Genomic DNA, 22,062 nt, shown 5'->3' with positions numbered 1-22,062 from the left:
GGTGGAGTTTCTTTGGGACAGGAACAATGATGGACTCCTTGAAGCATGTGGGGATCACCGACTGAGATAAAGAGATGTTGAATATCTCAGTGAACACAGGAGCTAGCTGGTATGCGCAGGATACGACCTGAGATGCCGTCTGGTCCTGCTGCTTTCCTGGTGTTCACTCTCTTGAAGGCTCTCCTCACGTCATGCTCAGAGATGACGAGCACGTTTCCGGTGTTGGCAGTATCTTTCTGTCTGCAGCCGTTAGCGCTGCTAGCGTTAGCATCGTTGGAGTCCTTAGCTGCAGCCTCGAAGCGAGCATAGAAGTGTTCAGCTCGTCTGCCAGAGTCACGTCCGCGTTCGTCAAACCGGTTGTTGGTGCTTTATAGTCCGTTATTGTCCTTAATCCCCGCCACAGGCTCCTAGAGTCACTCTGTTGGAGTTGTGACTCTAGTTTCCTCCCGTAGCGCTGCTTCGCCTCTTTCACCACCTTCCGCACGTCATAAGACGCGGCTTTGTACGGGTCCATGTCCCCCGTCGCGAGTCCCGTGTTGTAGGCAGCGGTGCGGGATCTCAGAGCGTCGCGGATGGTTTTATCCACCCACGGCTTCTGGTTGGGAAACGTTGTGATAGTCTTTGTCTCCACTGTATCATCCGCTAGTTTCCCGGTGAATCCCACCACCGCTTCCGTAAACACGTTGACGTCATCATCGGAGCTGTTTCTGAACATGTCCCAGTCTGTGTCGCCGAGTGCGTCCTGTAACGCGGCCACTGATTGGTCCGTCCAGCGCGCGACCTTCCTCTGAACCAGAACTTCCTGTTTCAGCCTTTGTTTGTATTTTGGCATGAGGAAGATGGCGGCATGATCGGATTTGCCAAACGGAGGGCGAGATTGTGCCTTGTAGCCGTCCTTGACCGTAGTGTAGCAGTGGTCCAGTGTCCTTTCACCTCTGGTGGGGCAGGTGATATGTTGATGAAAGTTCGGCGGTGCGCATCTGAGGTTGGCACTACTGAAGTCCCCCGTCACAATAAGCGCGGCGTCCCGGTGTTGTGTCTGATGCCGGGTGAGAGCCTCATGCAGCTCGCATAAGGCAGTGTCCGTGTCCGCTTGTGGTGGAATATAAACGTTCTTTTTTGATGCTATCGAAAGCCTGCTGCTGCTGTGGCCCCCATGACCACAGGTTGAACTTCCTCAGCAGATCTCTTAGGGGGCGTGTTTTTTTCGCCAGGTGAGGAAGACACTTTCCTAGGTGATTCACCATGCCCAGGAAGCGTCTCACCTCACCTATGTTGCTGGGCTCATCCATGGAACTCACGGCATGCACCTTGTCAGGATCTGCGCTAACCACCGATGCCTCAATGACCTGCCCCAGGAACTTTATCCTGTTCTTGGAGAACTCACACTTGTTCAATGTTACTCCAGCCTCCTGGAGTCGAACCAGTGCTTTTCGCAGTCTCTCATCATGCTCTGCTTGTGACGTCCCCCAGATGAGCACATCATCCATCTGGCTGAGGACTCCTTCTAAGCCCTCAAGAATGCGTGCCATCCGTTTCTGGAAGTGTTCTGGGGCTGATGATATTCCAAAGCACAAACGATTATAACAATACCGACCAAAAGGTGTAATAAAGGTCGTGAGCAAAGAAGAGTCCCTGGATAAGGGAATCTGCCAAAATCCTGCATTGGCATCCAGCTTTGAAAATACTTTTGTTCCTGCAAGCTGTCCTAGAGTGTGTTCGACTGAAGGGAGTGGATGTTTCTCTCTCATGACATATTTGTTTAGTTCAGTGAGATCGCTGCAAATTCTCACCTTGCCTGTGCGCTTAGGAACCACCACCATAGGCGCGCACCAATCAGTGGGCTCCTCCAGCTTGGAAATGACACCCTGCTGCTTCATCCGGTTCAGCTCTTCTTTAACCTTTGATAAGAGTGGAAGAGAGATTCGCCTAGGGGTCGAGAGGGAAAACGGCTGTGCCCCTGGTTTCAGAACAATATTGTACTCCCCCTCCATTTTGCCTAAGCCGCTGAAAAGCTTGGGGAATTCTTGTCTGACAGCATCAATAGAGTCTAAGCTAATATGATTCACTCTAGCAACCAGCTGTAGTGCCACTGCAGCATGCCCGCTCAGCAGTGGTGTGCATAAGCCCTGTACAACATAAATGTCTTCTTTGGTTTTGTGGTTGTTCTTGCTGAGAGTGGCTGTGAACATGCCTTTTACCGTTAGACGTGTTCCTCCTGGGCCCTGCAGAACCCTCTCGGGCTTATCCAATCTCCCCAACTGATGCTGTGTGTAGAAAGTCTCTGGGACTGCTGTGACCCATGGACTCTCTTTGGTTTCCGCAGAGAGGGAACCCAAGAAAGCGACCTCATCATCTGTATTGCTGTTCTCTGAAACTGTTGCAGCATTGACTTCACACAGTTTTTTGTTTCTGCACATCCTGGCAAAATGTCCATTTTTCTTACAGTAATTACATGCGGCTTCCCTCGCGGGGCATTGTTGAGGATTGTGACCTTTTATGTCTCCACATCTTCTGCATTGTGTCTTTTTTTCTTTCTGTGTTTTGGCGGTGGTTTGTTTATGTAGCGGTGTCAGCTGCTTGGGACGTGCCAAGCAGCTTGCCGTTTAGCATGGAAGCGGTACAGTTGTGAGTTGGTAATATCCATTTTAAAGTTAGTGTTTAGCATCTCTTGTTGCATCTCTTGTTGCTTCTTTACAAGGTCACTTTGTCGGGCTCTGTTAAGCGCTTTCTCTAGCGTTAGTTCTGGATCCATTTGTAGCTGTTCTGACAATCGTTTGTCTTTCAGACCCACAACAAATCTGTCTCGCACTATTTCATCATGCAAAGTCCCGTATCCACAATGTTCTGCCAGACAATGCAGTGCAGTATGGAAGCTGTCGACTGACTCACACATCTCTTGTTGATGCTGGTTAAACTTCGCTCGCTCAAATATGATGTTTCTGCGGGCTACGAAGTGAGCATCCAACCTCCTTTTAACGGTCTCGTAATCGCTCGCCTCTTTGGGAGTCAGGTGCAGGGATACCAATATGTCCTCTGCCTCCTCACCCATAGTGTAGATAAGGGCGTTCATGTCATGGTTCTGGGTCGGTTCGACCCAGCATTTTGGAGTTGATATGTTTTGGTTTTGTATGATGGATTATTCCTGTATACTGGTGGTGGTGGTGATGATTATGATGATGATAGAGTATTATTAGAGTTCCATGTTTCTGTTTGTTCATGTTTAAGGATTTGTTCTTCGGTCGTGTCTGCTTAGTATAGGTCTAGTTCCATGTGTCATTTTCTGTCTCTCTCTCAGTGTCGAGTCGCCGTCTTTGTGTGATGGTTTCTTGTTTCCTGTTTTATTGTGAAGGTCTGCGTCTCATGTGAGTGTTCAGTTTTACCTGTCTCGTCTTGTTGATTACTCCCAGCTGTGTCCCCCACCTGTGTGTAATCTCCCTGTGTTTCTCTGTGCGTATTTAAGTCGCGTCTTCTGTCATGGTAGTTGCTGGTCCGTCTGTGTATCCACCCTGCTCCTTCTGTGTGTTATCCCTGCTGTCTACCGTCATCCGCCTCTGCTCGCCGTCTTTCATGTTCATGTTCTGGTTCCTGCTCCGTAGCTTAGTTGTTTCCTGCTCCGTAGCTTAGTTGTTTCCTGCTCCGTAGCTTAGTTGTTTCCTGCTCCGTAGCTTAGTTGTTTCCAGTATAGTTTAACTTTGTCTCCGTTTGCCACTTTTTCCCTGTGCCGTGTATTTCAATAAATCACCTTCTCACCTTTACAAAGTGCCTGCATTTGGATCCTACTTGATTATCTCCACACGGCTCATCTCACTCGCCGTGACAGTTCACTTGATTTTCGTCCGCATGCGTCTCCAAGCGGATGTGAAATCTGTCAAAAAGCTTTATCCATTTGGTCCAGTCATTGGACCTAAAAGTGAACTTCTCCAGCAGGGTGACTTGAAACTGACTCATAATAATAATAATGGATTGGATTTATATAGCGCTTTTCAAGGCACCCAAAGCGCTTTACAATGCCATTATTCATTCACGCTCACATTCATACACTCATGACGTCACGTCTCTTTTCGCGCAGCTCCTCTGTGGCTGACCTTTAACCTGGTACTGACGCCGAAACCTTTCACTTATGCCCGACTAATGTTTCCAGTTGTCTTCTGACCACATATTCCGTTATTTGAGGTTATGGATGTTATTTGACTGGAGGCATAACTCACAGACACACGAGACGCGCCATTACTCCAATGAGTGTCCTTTATTATTTTTCACCCCCCTCACAACAACCCAGCACAAACGTTCCTACCTCTTAACATTTACCTGATACTACACACAGCAGTAAGACATTTCTTGGTTACCAGGTTGGATTTTGCCAGAATGTTCTTTAAAGAAAGACCCACGACCCATCTTCAGTGTTCTGGTTGAGGCAAGGAGGTTCTCATCTAAGACTTTTCCAGTCCATGGCTCAGTTTGGGTTTCATCTAACCACAGCACTTTCTCCCAAGCCTTTCTCCCAAGCCTCCTTGCCAGCTGGAAAACTTCGTTGCATGCGTCTTCATAGCTCTACCACCAAGTGAGAGAGGAAAGCATGCTGCCCTCTACCGAGTGTGGCGTGTAACTGAAAATACTATCAACCCCAAACAGCAGACTGAACATTGGTTCCACCCTGGAAACATTCTGTAAAACCTTTAAATGTGTATTTTAAAACCAACAATGTATACATTAAATCTGATATATTAAAATAAAGTATTTTTAACTTATTTATTATAACTTAAACCATGAAATTATCTTAAACCGCATACATAACTTTGCACTTTTGCTGTAACAAAACAAATTTCCCACCTGTGGGACTAATAAAGGTCATCTTATCTTATCTTATCTTATAACTGCTACTGACGGCAGCCACAGCATTCATAATTCCATATATCTTGCTTAATTAATATTTGATGTCTTCAGTTTGAATCTACAATGTGGAAAGTAGTAAAATAAAGACAAACCATTAACCATGTCCAAACCTTTGACTGGTAGTGTACACCATATCACTCTACCCCAAGGATCAGGTCCTCCGGGAAAAACAAAGTTCTCTGATTTCCTTACATGGATGACTGAGCATGCATCACTATTGCTTAGAGGTTGCAATAACTATTCTTTGACATTGTTTGATATTGTTTGGTTTATGCTTACATGAGTCTGTTTAAGAAAGAGGAAGTAGAGATGAGGTTCTGTTTAGCCTGGAAAAATACATGTTATATTCTCATGAAAGGAAATCTTCCTCAGTGTGGTAGGAAGGAGTGGAGTAAAACTGACTACTTATTGTCTTCCTTACAGATGGCTTTGTGCTCTTATTGGAATGGTTGTGGTTGGGATCAGTGTAATATGTGTAAGTATGTGACAGTCAGCTACATCACTAGAATAACCTCAGATGTCACCTATGGGAAATGTGTTGAGGCCTGTTGAGTAAAAAGTTTGAAATGGACCTGAAACATTGTTCTTTAAATGTAAACAACACATGCATCTTGTAAGCCAGCTGGTATAAATGTAACTTTATATCCATTAAATGTTCACTGCAATATGCAGTGCCTTATGTGTGTGTTAAACCAGATAATCATTTTTTATATTTAGAAAAGCTAAAAAATGCTGGAGCAAGAGTCACAGCTCTGTATGTGTCTGATAAACAACAGTGAGATTTGCCACAGATTTCTCTGTATCACATTACTCTGCAAATCCAGTTCTGCTAATGGGAGTCTGACTTCTCAATGGTTTCCATGATCAAATCTAAAAGCAACTGTCTTTTTTCACTGTTGTTAAAATTCCTGATTATTATATATTTTATGTTATTCATGAAAATGAGCCCATAATTTGTTTGTTCTAGGTTCCCTTTGCTAGAGACATCTATGGTCTGATTCTTCCTAACTTTGGTGTTGGTTTTGCCATTGGTAAGATCACTAAGTGTACTAATTCCACCTATGAATGTGTGCAGACTTGCAATAATGTATAATGTAAGAGCATTATGATTGTGTTACAGGCATGGTGGATTCCTCTATGATGCCTATAATGGGTTACTTGGTGGACCTGCGGCACGTGTCTGTTTATGGAAGTGTGTATGCGATTGCCGATGTAGCTTTCTGCTTGGGATTTGCATTAGGTAAGCAAGAGCAAATGCCATAAAACATCCATATGTTTTAACCCCAGGCTAAAATAGCAGTATCAGTTCCTGGAAACCTTTTTCTCATCTTGCTTGTGTAATGGTGGAGAACTAATCCTTATTACTTATATTTCATTTTTATGATTTCTTTGAGCTGCTCACGTTCCAGTGTGGAAGCATTGTATAGCATATTTCCAAAAAAGTACTCACTCACCCAACCAACTCACTGTTTTGAGGATTGTTGCAATCACTTCCATGGACACAGGTATTCTACAAACATTTGTGATCGAATGGGTCATTCCCAGGAACTCAGTAATTCAAGCATGGTGGCATGATACTGTTCCACCTGTGCAACAACTCCACTAAGGAAATTTCCTCCCTACTAGATATTCATGACTGAATGACTGTTAGTGGTAATATAACAAAGTGGAAGCATTTGGAGACTAAAGCAACTCAATTCAATTCAATTTTATTTATATAGCACAAAATCACAACAACAGTCACCTCAAGGCGCTTTATATTGTAAGGCAGACACTACAATAATTTTTGGAAGATTTATGTGGCAGGCTGCTTAGCTGCTCTGCAAGGTGATGAACTCCACCAAACCAACAGACTAAACCAGTAAGTGATCTGTTTTCTCCTGATGCAGGTCCATCTATTGGAGGTTCCATTGCTGAAAGTATTGGCTTCCCTTGGCTGATGACCATCATTGGAATAGTGGATATAATATTTGCTCCTCTCTGCATCTTTCTGAGGAACCCACCAGGACAAGAAGAGAAAATTGTAAGAATCCAAATACACTTAAATACAGTCAGCCAGCTCCTACATTTGTCACAAAACGGCTGTGTGGTAGTCCGAGTGCAGAGCCCACGATTCGGGAGACAGGAATGAATTCAAAAAGCAGTTTTAATGCTGTTACCTGAGAGAGAAAACTAGAAAAATCAGATCAGAGAAGCACACAACCATCAGGGAACACGTGACAAAGGACAAGGAGAAGCTCAAGCAGTAAATACAGAGAAATGCTCCTGAGCTAACACTAGAAATGTTGTGATTATGTTACACAACTTGAGTACAATATGTGAATATTAACCTTCAGGTGTCAGAAAGTTTTCAAAATCATGCATAGGTTAAAAAACAACAACCAAAAGATGCCAGATGTTTGATTCAAGTAACTGTGACACACAGTCACTGAAACACTTTTCAACAACTGTCATTTCAGGCGATTTTAATGGACACAAACTGTTCAATGAAGACGAGATCCTACTCTACTCAGGGGGCATACTACCAGGGTGAAGACATGGATCCAGAATATGACGATTATGATTAACAGGACCCCAGCCATGCAGGGTAACCCTTCAGAGGATCTATTTTGTTGTACAAAAAGAAGGAATAGAAGAAAATCACAGCAAACGAAACAAAACAGCCAAGATATTTCCACGTGAATGTCCTGCATTCAATCGTCACTGTTCACTGTCTTCTTAGCAGTTGTACTGGAGCAAACCAAAGTTGTCCTTTCTCTGTGATTTCAAGCGCATTGTGTTGCACGTATTTTGTTTAGCCAACAGCCTTATTCGATGAGAGCGAAAACACCTTTTAGGTGCAGTTTGCTGATCTGTCTTTATCCTGTATTGGACATTCAGTTTTAACATAACAGCCCTGGGTATTAGTGTCACATTTAGGTGTGTAAGTTGATATTAAAAATGGGGATTTTTGCGATAAGTCGAGAAACTGCAGTCTGTCAAAATCCAGAAACATTTGTCAGACGCAGGTGGCCTCCCCCACACCGCTGCTGTAGAGGACCTGTGTTAGGAAGTTAACACACTTAATGCTATAAGAGATGAGGAACGTATTCTTAAACACATTATCAATACATGTTTATCCTTCTAACAAGAGACTGTATGTTTTTCGAATCTCTGAAACTTTCAGTGATAAAAGTCAATTAGAATAAAGCCCATGTCCAGATTACACCAGTGCTACCAAGCTACACCACAGCATAGTCACACGCGTACTCAAGCACAACAGCATGGACTTGGTGTTACTGGAGATACTTTATGTGAATTTTTCGTGCCCCACCCTCCCCGTCTTGGGGCTCTGGTCTGAAATGGTCGGCTTACTAATACAAAGAAACATGTTTAAAGCCTGTTACAAATAAGTCTTTACAAGTATTTTCCTCATTCACAACAAATGTATGAGGTACTTTTTAAATAATTTACACATTAAGGGGTGTGAATGCTTTGATAGGCGACCCAACACAGGTCCTGTTTATGCTGCTGGTGAAGCATTTGTCTGCGATGAGGGAAACTGATCTCCGGGCTTTGCACTTCAAAGCCTGTTAAACAGTTTATATAGTTTATAGATGCAACTTGCTAACCACTGTAGCTAGCACTGATTTCACTCATATGGACAACAGTACTGTGTTGCTGACACATTACCCCTGCACACTGTGCTCAGCCATGGAAACCAGTTACCAGTGACCCCCGACTGTAACTTTACCTGTTACACTGTGGCTGAGCTGCTGCAGTTAGGTAACCACAGCATCTCTTAACCCCGGAGGGGAGATATTTCACAGACTGATGGCTGTGCGTTTGAGTTTATACACCTGTGGCATTGTCACTGAAAACACCTGGATTCCAATACTTTTGTCCATATGGCTCGAACACAACAAACCTCTGCGTCTGAGTCGGGATAATAACAATGACATCATGACGGCTGTGTCCATATGTGGGCAGTTTGCTGTAGCCAGAAGAGCAGAGTTGTAAAAAGACACATTGGACCTTTATGCTTTCTATTCCCTCAAAACTGCCAGTGTAGTTTCATACTGCTTAATAAATCAGTTTTGTCTGCAACCAAAGATTTGCACTAATTACTGTTGCTTTAAATTGCTACATGTTCCTGTCCGACTGGCATCTGAGAAGTGCTCGTTATATGTCATAGTTTCGGCACACGAAGAACACCAACGCCCGTTTGGACACAGTTTGGTTTGTAATGTTAACTGGACTCAGGTCTGGGCTCCTTCTAATGTACTGGCTCAGTGCACACTGGGACTATGAGCTGAATGACTTCATAAACACTGACACAATCCCGACTTTAACCGTAAGCTTTTCACTTTTTGAAATATTGTCAAAATGCATAATTGCAAGACTTTGCTGAGGGCAGAGGTTTATGTGTGCTGGAATATATTTGTTAGAACTAAAATGTTAGAACACACAGAAGGAAACTGATTTTAAAAAAAACTTTAATTCATTAATGTCTGAAGGGAACCAGAGGAAGCATACAGATCCTATTGGACAACACGACAGCATGCAGTTCCTGCACAGATTTTTATTATGGCCAACAGTGGAAGCAGCAGCATTTTGATTGACAGTTAGAAGCGTGTAACCAGCTGTGGTTGAGTATGGGGGAGGGTTGTTTCCTGGTGACCTTGCCCTGAGCCTTTCTGCTCTGAGCCATCATTACGGTTGTTTCTTACATCTGTGCTTCCTGTGCTGTGTCAAAATATCTGTTATGGTATCTGTTTAGTACAGTGACCAGAGTGCATTGGAGGAGTAGGTCAACTTACTAGAGAACATGTTTATTGTTGGCTTTGATATGTTAGAATGTGGAGCCGGTAGCAGCTGTGTACTATACTGTTAACCTAAAAACACTTGTGATTTCAGCGATGTGTGGGGCTTGCTCCTGCATTGTTAAACCTGGATTCTGTTGGCTTGTATGTATGAAGTGCATCTGCAACAAGAACTAGCAAATACAAGCATCCATGAGTCAGGATTGTAAGATTGTAAGCAGAGCTTCATGTGTAGCAGTGACAGTGACAGCGTGAGTCAAGAGGGCGTGGCCAAATTTAAATCAGGTACAGAATGTGACTCATGACGCAGTTTGATTGGATGTCATTCATAATCAACATTCGTTTATAGGTGACCCCAGAAACATCTGAGTTTGTAATGATAATAATATGTTAAATATTAATTAAATTGCTTGATAGAAAATAAAAACAAATGGGGACAATTCAAGTCAAATTTATTTGTATGGCATTATTTAGACACGAGGTAAATCAGAGCGCGTTCACAGAGGGAAAGAAAGTTTAAAACATATGATAGTGTGTATGATGTGCAAGCTGTGTTGAGTACAGTGGTATGCACTATAACTGTTCAAGAACATAAGCTACTTTCAGCTGCTGATGCACAACGGATGGACCGTTTGATCTGACACAGAGTCTTGCCAGGTATCCCCTCACACTCTTGAACCTCGACCTGCTAACCACTACACTATGGAGCCAGGGTATGAATGTTATATTAAAAGTGCAGAACTGGACTCACCTTCTATTACAAGCTTAATTCATTACTGCAGAAAGCAAAAACAGAGAAATGACTGTATCATGACAGCGTAGCAGGACAGCTAGCTTGTGCAACAAATGATTACTGAATGCTAGCTTGAGTCAATGCAGTTTTTGGCTCTGCCCCGTAACCTTTGAACCATCATGAGATTATGTCTTAAGATAGATGACAGATCATTTTTTGGTTTTCCGTAGTATAGCGCTGTTTGTCAAAATGTTTGTAAAACTACAAACTAATTAGTTGTTATATTTTGATGACCTTTTTTCTCTTTTTTTCTTAAAAAAGGTTCTTGTAATGTTTATGGTGTTTATAATGTACTGAATCTTGTGCCATATGGTTTTTCTTTTTCCTCTTCCTCTAACTGTGAAAACCTGTACTAGATTTAAGCAAAAGAGTAAAATAGTACCATTAATACAAAGTAAACCATCTAGACTTGTTTATCCAGAGTGGGACTCGCTGGACTGAGCAGGGATCAACACACCCAACACTCCTAACGACCAATCTACGGAGTCGTTTCTGGGTATTTTTGTGCACGTTTTGTGGTTTTGGTCAGAATCTATTGAATATATGTCACTCTGTGAGTCTTATATGTATTTGACTGGATTGTTTTTCATACTTGTGGGAACACCATATTCTCTATTAAATGTTGTATACTGTCAAAAAGCAGTTTTCTCCGTAGAGATGACACCTCTAAATATCTGGACAGCAGGATTTTCTGCATAATTAACCTTTGGTGAATTTAAACCACTGAGCATTCAGACCAAATGTTGGTCTAGCTGAGGCTTCATATCATCCCAATGATACCTCAGAATGTACACAAAAATAACATGCGTGTGGCTAACATGTAGCACAGGTCCCAGAAATCCTCATGTTGATTAGTTGTGCCGGGCGCTTGAAGACAGCAGATGGGTTGTCATGACGGGAGAATGTGGGAGCAGACACACTGTAATCAGGCTGTCCATCCCAACACTGGCCTTCAATTACTTTGCAGATGCTCACACGATACCTCCTTTCCCTCCTCACTGAAGACTGAAACAGTTGCTGTTCTTGCAGCAGTGTAGGTGAACCAGAGCTTTCTGTGTAATATTACATTTCTGTGTGCAACTATTTTACCAATTAATTTCACAATTTCTGAAGGGGGCGGGACTACGGCCTTACAAACAGTACACTACACAGCCTTCAATGAGGAGCTGGCGAAATGCTATTAAAGATTATCATTCAATGACACTAGCAGTGGTGCTGTCTCTGCTGCGATGATTATCATTTTCAATGATAATGCAAAACAAAATCCTTAATGTGTTAAAAAAAAAATAGCAGAGATGAGAAGTTATCGATGTCTACAGCCTCTCTGCCAATTTCACACTAGGCTCAATCCATTGCACTTTTTTATTACACTGTGTTTTCCAGTCATTCAAGGATCATTTGCAAATGTTTAATCAGACTCTGTTTCTTCCTGTTAATCATTTAAAACTGTCTAGTTCTTTTTGTGACTCAGTTCAATGAAAATTTGAATGAATTAATTAAAAATATGTGATTTAAAGGCAAAATGAAGACGTTTAAACCCAAATTCTAAACGTCAAAAATGAATAACTTAAAAAAGGATAATTTGAAAAACCTTTTAGAGGTTTTAAAGAATTGTTTCTGACATTAATGGGTAGGTTATTTTGGGAGTTAACCTAGTGCAACCAAAGAATACGGCAAAGGTTCTGAGACATGGTGCTAGGCCACTAAAAAACTCAAAGAGGAAACTACTGCAGCGTAGAGAAGGGGACCTTATTTCTGTCTCCATGAATTTGTACTATTCACAGTTCAAGGTAGCTCTCTCTTTGAACTGTGAATATTTCCACATTAAGAAGCTGCTGTCAAGTGTTTTCACAGGTTAGTCTTATTCTGTGCGTCTATGAAGGAACTTCTCTTTCAGACAGCAAAAAAGGGAAAAATGAGTGCAAACTGCATTCAGGCCATAAACGACTGTCTTACACAACTTTGGCTCTTTGCAGACATCAGCACAGACAGCATGCTAACACTAAGCTAGCCAAGAACCCAGACTGCAGTGAATGCGGGCCGCAGCATTCAGAGCCCAAACTTCAACACATGCAAAAGGCAGTGATGAGTAGTCAGTCTCTGTTTCTGAAGCAGAATCACTGTTTTAATCTTTAAAGTCTCTGTGCGGGTTTTGCTCTGTGTTCATACCGAGCCAACAGTAGAACAATCGATCTAAAACTGAGCAACATAAAAGCTGAAGTTTTGATTCATACATGCACTTTTCCTACTGCGTGGCAATTTTAGCACAGAGGTCAAACTGTACAATGTTTTCATCATACATATTGACACTGATCTTTGCATGTAGCGGTATAAGTGCACCTCTCATGAAAACAGGCCCAACTGAGCAGCTTTCCCATCCATCGATGGTCCTGGTTTCTGTGGAAAATATGGTGTTGACTTTAAGCCACTACGTTTCCAAATCAATCTGAATACACCATGCTTTCTAGTCTCATAGCTAACTTCTGGTTTTGGCCTTCCTAGTGGAATTTCTTGATTGTAAAATAAAGCTTCTTGTGACGCTGCGTTTACTACAAAGGCTAAACGATGGTGTGCCAATCATGGGAAGACTTGCATCAAAGTTACTGAAATAACCCCCGAGTTGCTCCCGATGCATTAATCAATAAATGAGTGTTGGACAGAAATAACTTGGGCACAGAGAAAAAGGTTTTTGAATGTCTGTGTGAATGAAACTGGTAGTAAAGAGAATTTTGAGTGCTCAAGCAGAGAAGCAACAACAATATGAACCAATGGGAATTCATGTGATTTTGTTTATTTAGCTTATGTACAATAAAGCTTCATCACATGAGGCTTTCTCAAAAAACTGTTTTACAACATCCCTCATACATACACACAAAAAACACACCATCTCAATCTGCTCAAAGCAGTGGGCGGAGCTTTTACTCACTGTGGAGTTTCCACGGTTAGGGCTGTGAGTGGGGGCAGAAGCATGTGAGTATGAGTTCAGTGGACGAGGAAATGCAGCAGCAGCAGAAGTGCTTCATAAAACAAATATTGCACAAAAAAGGTCAAAAGACAGCTATAGCGACCAGTGGGTCAATATCTACAGCACATACGCAACATATTAACCACAGCAGAAAACAACATGCCATTTCTGATCTTGTTGAATCTTCAGTTAAAGTCGGTTACACTCTGCAAATCCACCACTGGAGTGTGAAGAGCAGATTGTAGGCTCGTCTCTGTGCAGATCTTCACTCGTGGCTTTTGAATAAGTCAGCTTCACTGACTTCAGCCATTCACACCTGCTATCAGTCTCTCCACTGACAAAGTGATATGTTCAACGAGAAGCCACATGGAAACGGTCAAAGCGAGTCACAGGTGAATAACATCAGAGACTACCTGCTGTCAGCAAAGAGGAGACATTCTAGTAGTCACAACAATGAAGGTTGAACTGCTGCTGTTGTACTTCATTCACTGCAGTGTTTTAGCTCCTCATAACTTACATATGAAGCCTATTTAACAACAAAAGGCTTCTATTCTTCTGTTCAAGCTTTTCATACAGTACATCTCCTTCTATAGCATCACATGACATGCACACAGAGCTCCTTCCCGTATGCGCTGTGACACTAAATAGAAAAAATAAACAAAGGACGAAGCCAACGAAAGATCGCGTTCAGGATTAAGGGCAGATTTCCCCAACACTGACATGTCTTCTTGTTCTTAGCAGCTGTAAACAGTGAATGAAGATCATGGCGCTTTGGGAGCTATAGCTGTTTTTTGACACAATCAGTCAAACAGACTTAATGCTCAGCATTTTAAAGGATGGACGGAGGGAGGGTGGTGCCAAACAGCTGTATACAGACAAAACATGGAAAAGAACAGACATTCATTGGACATGGAAGCAACTTAAAGGCAAACAATCAGGATTAAACCAGGTATGGATTAAAAACACAGGTACTAAATCACATAGGCTCCCGGGTCACATTCATTCAGAGATCACGTCTCTCTCACATTGCACTCATTACAGTCAACAATGTGCCACAGAACCGTTGTACACACTGGAGGAATGTTCTCAACGAAATATAACATGGCATTATAGAAATATTCATAAGTCGACCATCTTACACCCAGGGAGATTTAAAGAACAATAAAATAAAATCAAGAGACTTAATTGTCTGAAATACAGACCAACCAATCAAAACACTGAGGAAAACAACAAACTACACCATGTGCAGAAGTGAAACCCCAACGATCACTGTGATAACTCACTCAAACATTTTACAAAAGAAAAATAAAGACTGCTTGCAGGATCCTTCAGCCAACAAAATATAAACCCTTGTTGCTCTTCATAGTTCATAATTGTTCTCCAAAATAAAGGTAAGACAGCAACCTGAATTAAATGCATACAGTGACATTCTCAGGTCGCAGAAAACCAAAGGGATCAATGTGTAGCTGGCGTTCGATAACTCATGTGCAACTTTCTTTCTTCCCTTTAAAAACCTCAAGCATGGAAATCAGTAGATCAACAACGGCTTTACCATACAGTCCTCGTAAGGAACAGCCTCGAAACGATTTTCATTTTGACATGAAAAAGGAAACAAACACAAATTACAGGTGACACTCAACGCCCACATCCCCGTATTTTAAATGCACTGCTGTAATTCTCCAAGTCTTATTTTAGTGCAGAGCCTCCACACAGATCTGCTCTTCGGTAATGTCGTCCAGCAGCGGCACGTCTACAGGGCTGCATATGTCGCTGTCGTAGACCTCGGTCCCCAAGAGGGCCTCTTCCTCCAGACCTTCTTCTTTGCCCTTAAAGCCTCGCTGCTCTGAAGGAGAAGTACTTTCCACCGACTCCAAGTCCTCAATACCTGCGCGGTAGTGAATCATTAGCAGGGTGAGGGCCTGGAGTCTCTCCCCAGACTTGGCCAGGGCAGTGCTGATGAGGGCCTTGCGGCGTGCATCTGTGGCTTCCCTCTCCTCCAGCAGAAGGGCGTTATTGTGCTCCAGCTCCTGGTCAATTTCCTGTTGCAGTTTGTCCAGCATCAACTCCAACTTCTGGGAGCGCTCGTCTGTGGGCAGCCCCCGGTAAAGGTCGCGACCTATCTCCTTCACAGCTATGAACACGCTGTCATCCAGCCCGCCTTCCTTACGTACCAGTTTACTGCTCCCACCGCTTCCAGCTGGCTGCTTTGAGGGGCTGGCACCACTAGTGTAAGTTTCAGTATCACTGCTTTCATTGTCAGATGTGTTGGGGGTATGTTTAGGGGAGGGCTCCACCACTCCAGGCACCACGTCGGCTACCTGTTCAGTAAACCGAGCCTTCGGCACCTGGCGAAGGTTAAGCAGACGGGAGCTGGTGTTGATAATGTGGCGAGTTAGACCCGTGGTGGCACGGTTTATGGTGGATTTGGCTTCGAGGTCAGCTCCACGGCGTTCGGCTGTGGCCACACAAAAAGGATTTTCAGTGAGGCACTTCTCCTGGCACTTTTTGTGGCAAACATAGGCGCAGACCATACACTGAGAGGCTGCCTTGGTCCAAACCTTTTTCTTGCAGTACTCACACCAGGTGGGGTTCTGGAACTGTGTGTCCTGGAAGTTATGACGGACCTCCTGCAACTGCAGAGCGCTGTAGGTCAAGTCCTCGCGTGGTGCTGCAGGGACGGGCTCCCTCTCCCTCAGGTCCTCCTCCTGAACACTGCCCTCTGTGTCTCTTTCCACCAGCCCAACTGGATAGTCTAGCTCACCCTCAGCTAAGTAACAGAAGTTTAAAGTAACATCTCCATAACACAGCTTCTCATTGAAACCCTTGTGGGTGCTGAGACTGCGTAATGCAGTGCGACTGACGTTAGCTCTGGGCTCTGGAGCCCCCAACCTGAAGGTGCTCTGGTACTCTCCTGAAGATGTGGCCATACATTCCAGAGCTATGTGCTCCAACTGGAGGCTCACATGACCCAGGCATATCAGACTGCCCAGTTTAAAGGGATCTTTGCACCACAGGGCCACATTAAGGTATTTATGGTTGCTCTCTACCTCAAATACCACAGACGCCTTGGACCAGTGTGCCGTTTGGTTACGAAACATGGTTTCTGTGGATTCCCAGAGGGAGTGGTCCTCTACACTGTCCCGTGTACTGGAGGAGCTCTCTGATGCTTTGTCCTTTGCTTGATCAGCCTTGCTGCTGCTGCTGGTCACAGTTGATGGAAGTACCTCCTCACTCGTGTCCATTGCCTTGCTGGACTGTTTCGCCTCCATTTGTTTGACACATGCCTTCTCAGTGGCAGGCTTGTCCTCACCGGGTCCACTGCGCTGAACCTTTTCTGGAGACTTTTCTGAAGCACTGGTTGTCTTAGTAATGGAAGAAGCAGCGCTAACATTACCAGCTGCAGCAGAATCCACACTTTCCAAGAGGCTCGTTTCGGAGGATGCCGACGTCAACTTTATCTGCGGTCGTGGTGGAACTGGAGGGCGGGAAGGGGGAGGTGGGGGAGGGACAGTAGGGCGTTGCAGAACCTCCCCTGGATCACTACTGGTCTTTTGCGGGGAGGGCTTTGGCGATTCTTTGGGCTGGGGCTTTAGTGGTGACTGGAGACCCACCAGGTTTAACTTGCGGTTGAGGATGGGTGATATAGTACCAAGAGGCTTTGAAGCCAGGTTGGCTACAGTCCTTTTGGGGCTTTGGTTTACTGTAAGTAAGAAATCCTCCTTGTTCTCACTGATACTTGTGGTACTGCTATTTTGCCCAGCACTGCCACCACTAGGCTTGGATTCCACAATCAACTCTTCAAACTCAGAGTCTATGTCTTTGCTGTCAGACAGGTCAGAAAGGGTGCTGATGGGGGCTGGCTCTTCCTCATAACCTGCTTGCTGGGACATGAAACCAATTTCTTCTAGCTGAACAAGTCCTTCCTGCAGAGCTGCCTGGTTTCCCAAAGAGGGAGTCTGATGACGTACTGGTCTCTCATAAAGTACCAACACCTTTTCTCCAGCCTGCTTTAACAGTTTTGGTACCTGAACCGAGGACGTCACTTTAACACCTGTTAGCGAGAAAACAAGAATGAGATCATGTAAGTTTCAAATTAGAAGTGCAAAGAAACAAATGATGTTTTAATGTTAGAAAATAACACAAACATCTCGGACCTCCAATTTCAATGAGACGATCACCCTTTTGCAGCTCTGCCAAAGCTGCTGGGGAGTTGGGCAAAACTGTCTCGATGCAAACATGCACTGCATCGCCCTCACTGGCAGTGACGTGTCTGAACGTCATCCCCACACTGCCACATGTCCCCTTGATGATCTCCGTCTGATGCAACAAAGAAAGAAGAAAAAAAAGCACAAGTAAGACTACCACCGACTAGTGGTTAAAAGTCACAAACGTTTACAAATGTACAATAATTTGTATACGAATGCAGTGTGAGAGAACACCATATACATAAGAGGTTTAACATAATCTAATCATACGCTGTTTTGGAACAAAGTGTAAATAATTAGGTTGTAGAAATAAATATTCCATCCTTGAACAAAAATGAATTTGTTTCTGTTTTTTGAGTCCAAGTTAACAAGTTACTGAATTTGAAACGGTGACATACGGCGTCTTGAATAATCAGGCCCCATCTTTGAGACCTTATGGTCACCCCACAGAGCACTGTTGAGCACAGCAGCTACCCTCATGTTTTTTAAGATCAGGTTTAAAGCGTTCCTTTTTGCTAAAGCATATAGTTAGGGCTGGATCAGGTGACCCTGAATCCTCTCTTAAGTTTAGGCTGCTGGGGGATTCCCATGATGCACTGGGTGTTTCTTCTTCATTCATTTTTAATCATTCTTTTTTGTTCAACCCACTAAATTAAAGCTGAAAGTCTGCACGTCAACTGCATCCCAGTTTTCTTTATTGAAAATTCATTGTGGTAATGTACAGAACCAACGGTATAAAAAAAGCTGTGTGATATTTTGTGACCTAACTGGATGTTCCAGGTGGAAAGGATGAAAACACATGAAGAGACCCATGTCCTAGTTTAAAGAGAACGATAAAGGGGGGCTGACACGATGTGAGCAGACCGAGACAAATGACTGTAATTTCCCCTGCTGTGGATTTGTTAGAGTTCTGCTGGAAGGCAGTGAGGGAGTTGGTGCTGGCCATGAATAAGCATTTGATCTATATAGTCTGCACAGTTGGTTGGTTAAGGTGCACATGAAGTCAAACATCACATTATATACTGTTTATAAAAACTGATCCATTCTCTGGGGTTTATGTCAAATGTTTCTTAACTTTTTTAAATTTCTCTTTATACGGGATAAGTAAGAAATATTAAGTTTGACATTTTTAGATCTCTCCATTTTTATTCATCACACAACTGTAGGAAGCACAGTCAGCACTGATGGTTCCTAGCATCAAACAGCAGGAGTCAGCATGGTCCCCTGCCTGGGTGGGGGTCCTCCACGTACTCTGGCTTCACCTCACAGTTACACCAACTGGTGTTTCTAAATGATCTACCCAACATACAGTACATGGGTAAAGTGTTTAGACAGAATAAAAAGCGACATGTTAGTGTGTAGCTGCGAGTGTGTGCGTATTTGCCTGCACCATTGTGCATGTGTTGCACACTGATAAAATCTGGAGCAGGGCTCCAGTCATGCATGGGGCTGGGAACATTACAGCTCAGTGTGAGAGTCTTCATTGTGCTCTGCTGCCATTAATGGTCTCACTGGTTTCCTTTCTTGTCTGCTCTCCCTGCCTTACAAACAGCATCACCACTTGCTTCCTGTGTGCGTAGTTGTATTACTGATATGTTGGGTACGATAGAGTTCCATTTGGGGAGAAAAAGAGGTTCCCGATGAAGTAAATCGTGGAGAAGGGTAAGTAGTGGACACGATCTGGTTTCCAGGAAATGAAGGTAAGTTAATATAATGTTCTCTGAAATGATTAAAAAAAAGATTGAGTGTGTGTCTCAAGATTTAATCTGATCTGGCCATGTTACAGCTTTTCCATGAAGACTATAACACTGCAGAGTCAACAGGTTGCTGCAGGCCAAAGTGTAGACGTTAACCCAGCACATCCTACAGGCACCTACTGCATAACACATGATCAAAAATGCACTAAGTGTGCAACCGTGAGTCATGCTCATACTAATGAGAATGGTGTTTATATGAATACAGGCTTATTTACTTTTGGTTTTAATATTTTATAAACACATTATCAGCTGTGCAAAGTTATAAAACTGGTCTGCAGATACAAATGCAGCAAATGGATTGGAAAAACGAATAACAGCCACTGTGAATCTCATTTGTTGATAGACTGATGGGTGAAATGGACACTGCAGAGACATCAGTGTCTGCGGTGTCCAGCAGCTGGGGTGGCTGCAGCTCAGGTGGCAGAGCAGGTCAGCCACTAACCAGAAGGTTGGTGGTTCGATCCCAGGCTGCTCCAGTCTGCATGCCAAACTTCCTTGGGCAAGATACTAACCCCATGTTGCTCTCCGATGCAGCCATCGGAGTGTGAATGTGTATGAATGTTAGATAGAGCACTTAGAGCTTAGAAGAAGTGATTGTGTGAATGGATTAGTTGTGTAAAGCGCTTTGAGTGCTCAGACAGAGTAGAAAAGTGCTATATAAGAACCAGTCCATTTACCATCAGAACTGAAACTATTAGTGATTGTGGTTTGGCAGGTCAATTATGCCTGAAGTCTACCGTATTTTCCACACTATAAGGCGCACTTAAAATCCTTTAATTTTGTCAAAAATCGACAGTGTGCCTTATGTATGAATTCTGGTTGTGCTTACTGACCTCAAACCGATTTTAAGTTTAACATCCAGGCATCCATGAAAACAGAATTTACTACATTTAACAGAGTTAGAAGTTAGCAGGAAGTTAGCTCGCTAGCTTCCAGCTAAACATGGTATAGCATGTTCTGACTGAGAGATTCCTGAAACATTCAAACGTACAGCTCTGCTATCACTTCCAACATAAATGAAGACAGAAAACTAAACAGCAGTGACGTTTGTAGGATTACTGAAGTTGGGCTAGCTGCTATATAATGATGTGCTACGTGATCGCTAGCGACACAGCTATGTTAGAATAACATTAGCACAGTGAAGCTGGAGGATGAACGCTAACTTTTTCCCACTCGATAAAAGTTAACGTGAGGGTTCCTGATGGTTAGGGACAAATGCAATCGCATGACAGGATGCTGTAAACGGACCAAACTTCAGTCAGGAGAACAACTGAGATAATCCATCCACAATACCAGGTTAGTCATTAATATACTGCAACAACATGGGAATAGAGCAGCTGCCAGAGAATTCAGCATTAATGAATCAATGGTACAGAAGTGAAAGTGCATGTGAAGCAAAAAGAATGAGTTGAGTAAAGTTTGACTTATCTGACTGTTTTGTTTAATGTGCCTTATGTATGAAAACAGAGCCGTTCATCAACAGTGGGCCTTACGTATAAGAAAATATGGTAACTGTAATGTGTCTCTATGAATGATAAAATGATTTCACTTATTTTAGACTGTGTAAGACAACATTAATATATCACCAAGGTATTAACTAACAAGTCTGCAAACACAGTGGCTGACTGTTTTATTCATTATCTGCGGCATGATACACTGGCATATGGCGGGGAGGGGGCGGGACTTCAGGTTCTGATGTCAAATGGCTCAGTTGGCTACTTATGATCACACACAGGACCACGTTTTGCCACTTGAGTAAGAAGAGCTGAAAGGTGAGAGTAGGTGATGAGGAGCAGCTGTGTGTATACAGCTGCTGTACCATAACCGCTGTGCCTACAATAGATTTGCAGAGGAGAACAAGTCCATCCTGCTCAAGTGCAAATAGACACACACACAGCAATATATGCGCAGTCACAGTCACTCATATGCACCCAATTATATGGCAGCACACACAAAGGTCCAGTGCTAATATTAGCTTGTTTTCAAGACATAAATCTGCAGTTTCATTCATTTAAACAAAACCATCCTAAACCTGTTCTATTAGTTTGTATTTAAATACAGTGACCAAGTGTAGAAGGAGAAATTGAATATATGAACATAACAGTAAGTTTACTGCAAAGTCAGCCACATTTAGAAGACATTATTACCTGTGGCTGGCACACACAGCCTCCCCTTTAAATGTGAAGGATTCGTGATCTTATAAACATGGTTCACGGCCTTGGCCATCAACACACTACAGACCAATAATCTTAGTATTGTATGTCATAGAACCACTTTTTAAAAAAGGGCATGAATTTCATTTACCCTGAAAGTAGTCCACTATTTGTTTAAGGTGTCCATCACTGCAGTAAGCTGGTAACACTGGCAGCATTTCTCTGTTTTCTGATTTTGCTGCCATCTGAGATTTCTATCACAACTGTGGTCTTCTACTCCTCGTCAACCACTCGTGTTTTTGGTTGGCCAGCCCATGCTTACTATCTTACTAGATACTACTTACTACTATCTAGCTTACTATGTGGAAGTCAAACTGGGGATCCTCTAGTCCAGGGCTGTCCAACTCCAGGCCACATGGGCCGGTGTCCTGCAGGTTTTAGATGTGTCCTTGATCCAACACAGCTGATTTAAAAATAAATGACCTCCTCAA

General features: G+C 43.2%; 2 protein-coding genes across 3 annotated transcripts in view; one reads left to right on the top strand and one right to left on the bottom strand.

Annotated features, from left to right (window-relative positions):
- Positions 1–14,452, top strand: part of slc18a2 (solute carrier family 18 member 2) — a 35,515-nt gene extending 21,063 nt beyond the window's left edge. The window contains exons 12-16 of the mRNA XM_003454988.5: positions 5,320–5,371; positions 5,864–5,927; positions 6,017–6,136; positions 6,786–6,919; positions 7,356–14,452. Of these exons, the coding sequence (XP_003455036.1) occupies positions 5,320–5,371; positions 5,864–5,927; positions 6,017–6,136; positions 6,786–6,919; positions 7,356–7,463 (478 nt within the window). The 3' untranslated portion in view covers positions 7,464–14,452. The remainder of the gene's footprint in view (positions 1–5,319; positions 5,372–5,863; positions 5,928–6,016; positions 6,137–6,785; positions 6,920–7,355) is intronic.
- Positions 13,551–22,062, bottom strand: part of pdzd8 (PDZ domain containing 8) — a 41,714-nt gene continuing 33,202 nt past the window's right edge. For both annotated transcript variants that reach the window (XM_019366871.2, XM_003454989.5), the window contains 2 exons: positions 17,611–17,773; positions 13,551–17,507 (listed from right to left, as the gene is read on the bottom strand). In XM_019366871.2, the coding sequence (XP_019222416.1) occupies positions 15,148–17,507; positions 17,611–17,773 (2,523 nt within the window). In that variant the 3' untranslated portion in view covers positions 13,551–15,147. The remainder of the gene's footprint in view (positions 17,508–17,610; positions 17,774–22,062) is intronic.

The sequence above is a fragment of the Oreochromis niloticus genome, linkage group LG13 (genome assembly GCF_001858045.2).
Source record: "Oreochromis niloticus isolate F11D_XX linkage group LG13, O_niloticus_UMD_NMBU, whole genome shotgun sequence".
Lineage (NCBI taxonomy): Eukaryota > Metazoa > Chordata > Actinopteri > Cichliformes > Cichlidae > Oreochromis > Oreochromis niloticus.
This window is presented reverse-complemented; position numbering and strand designations above follow the sequence as displayed.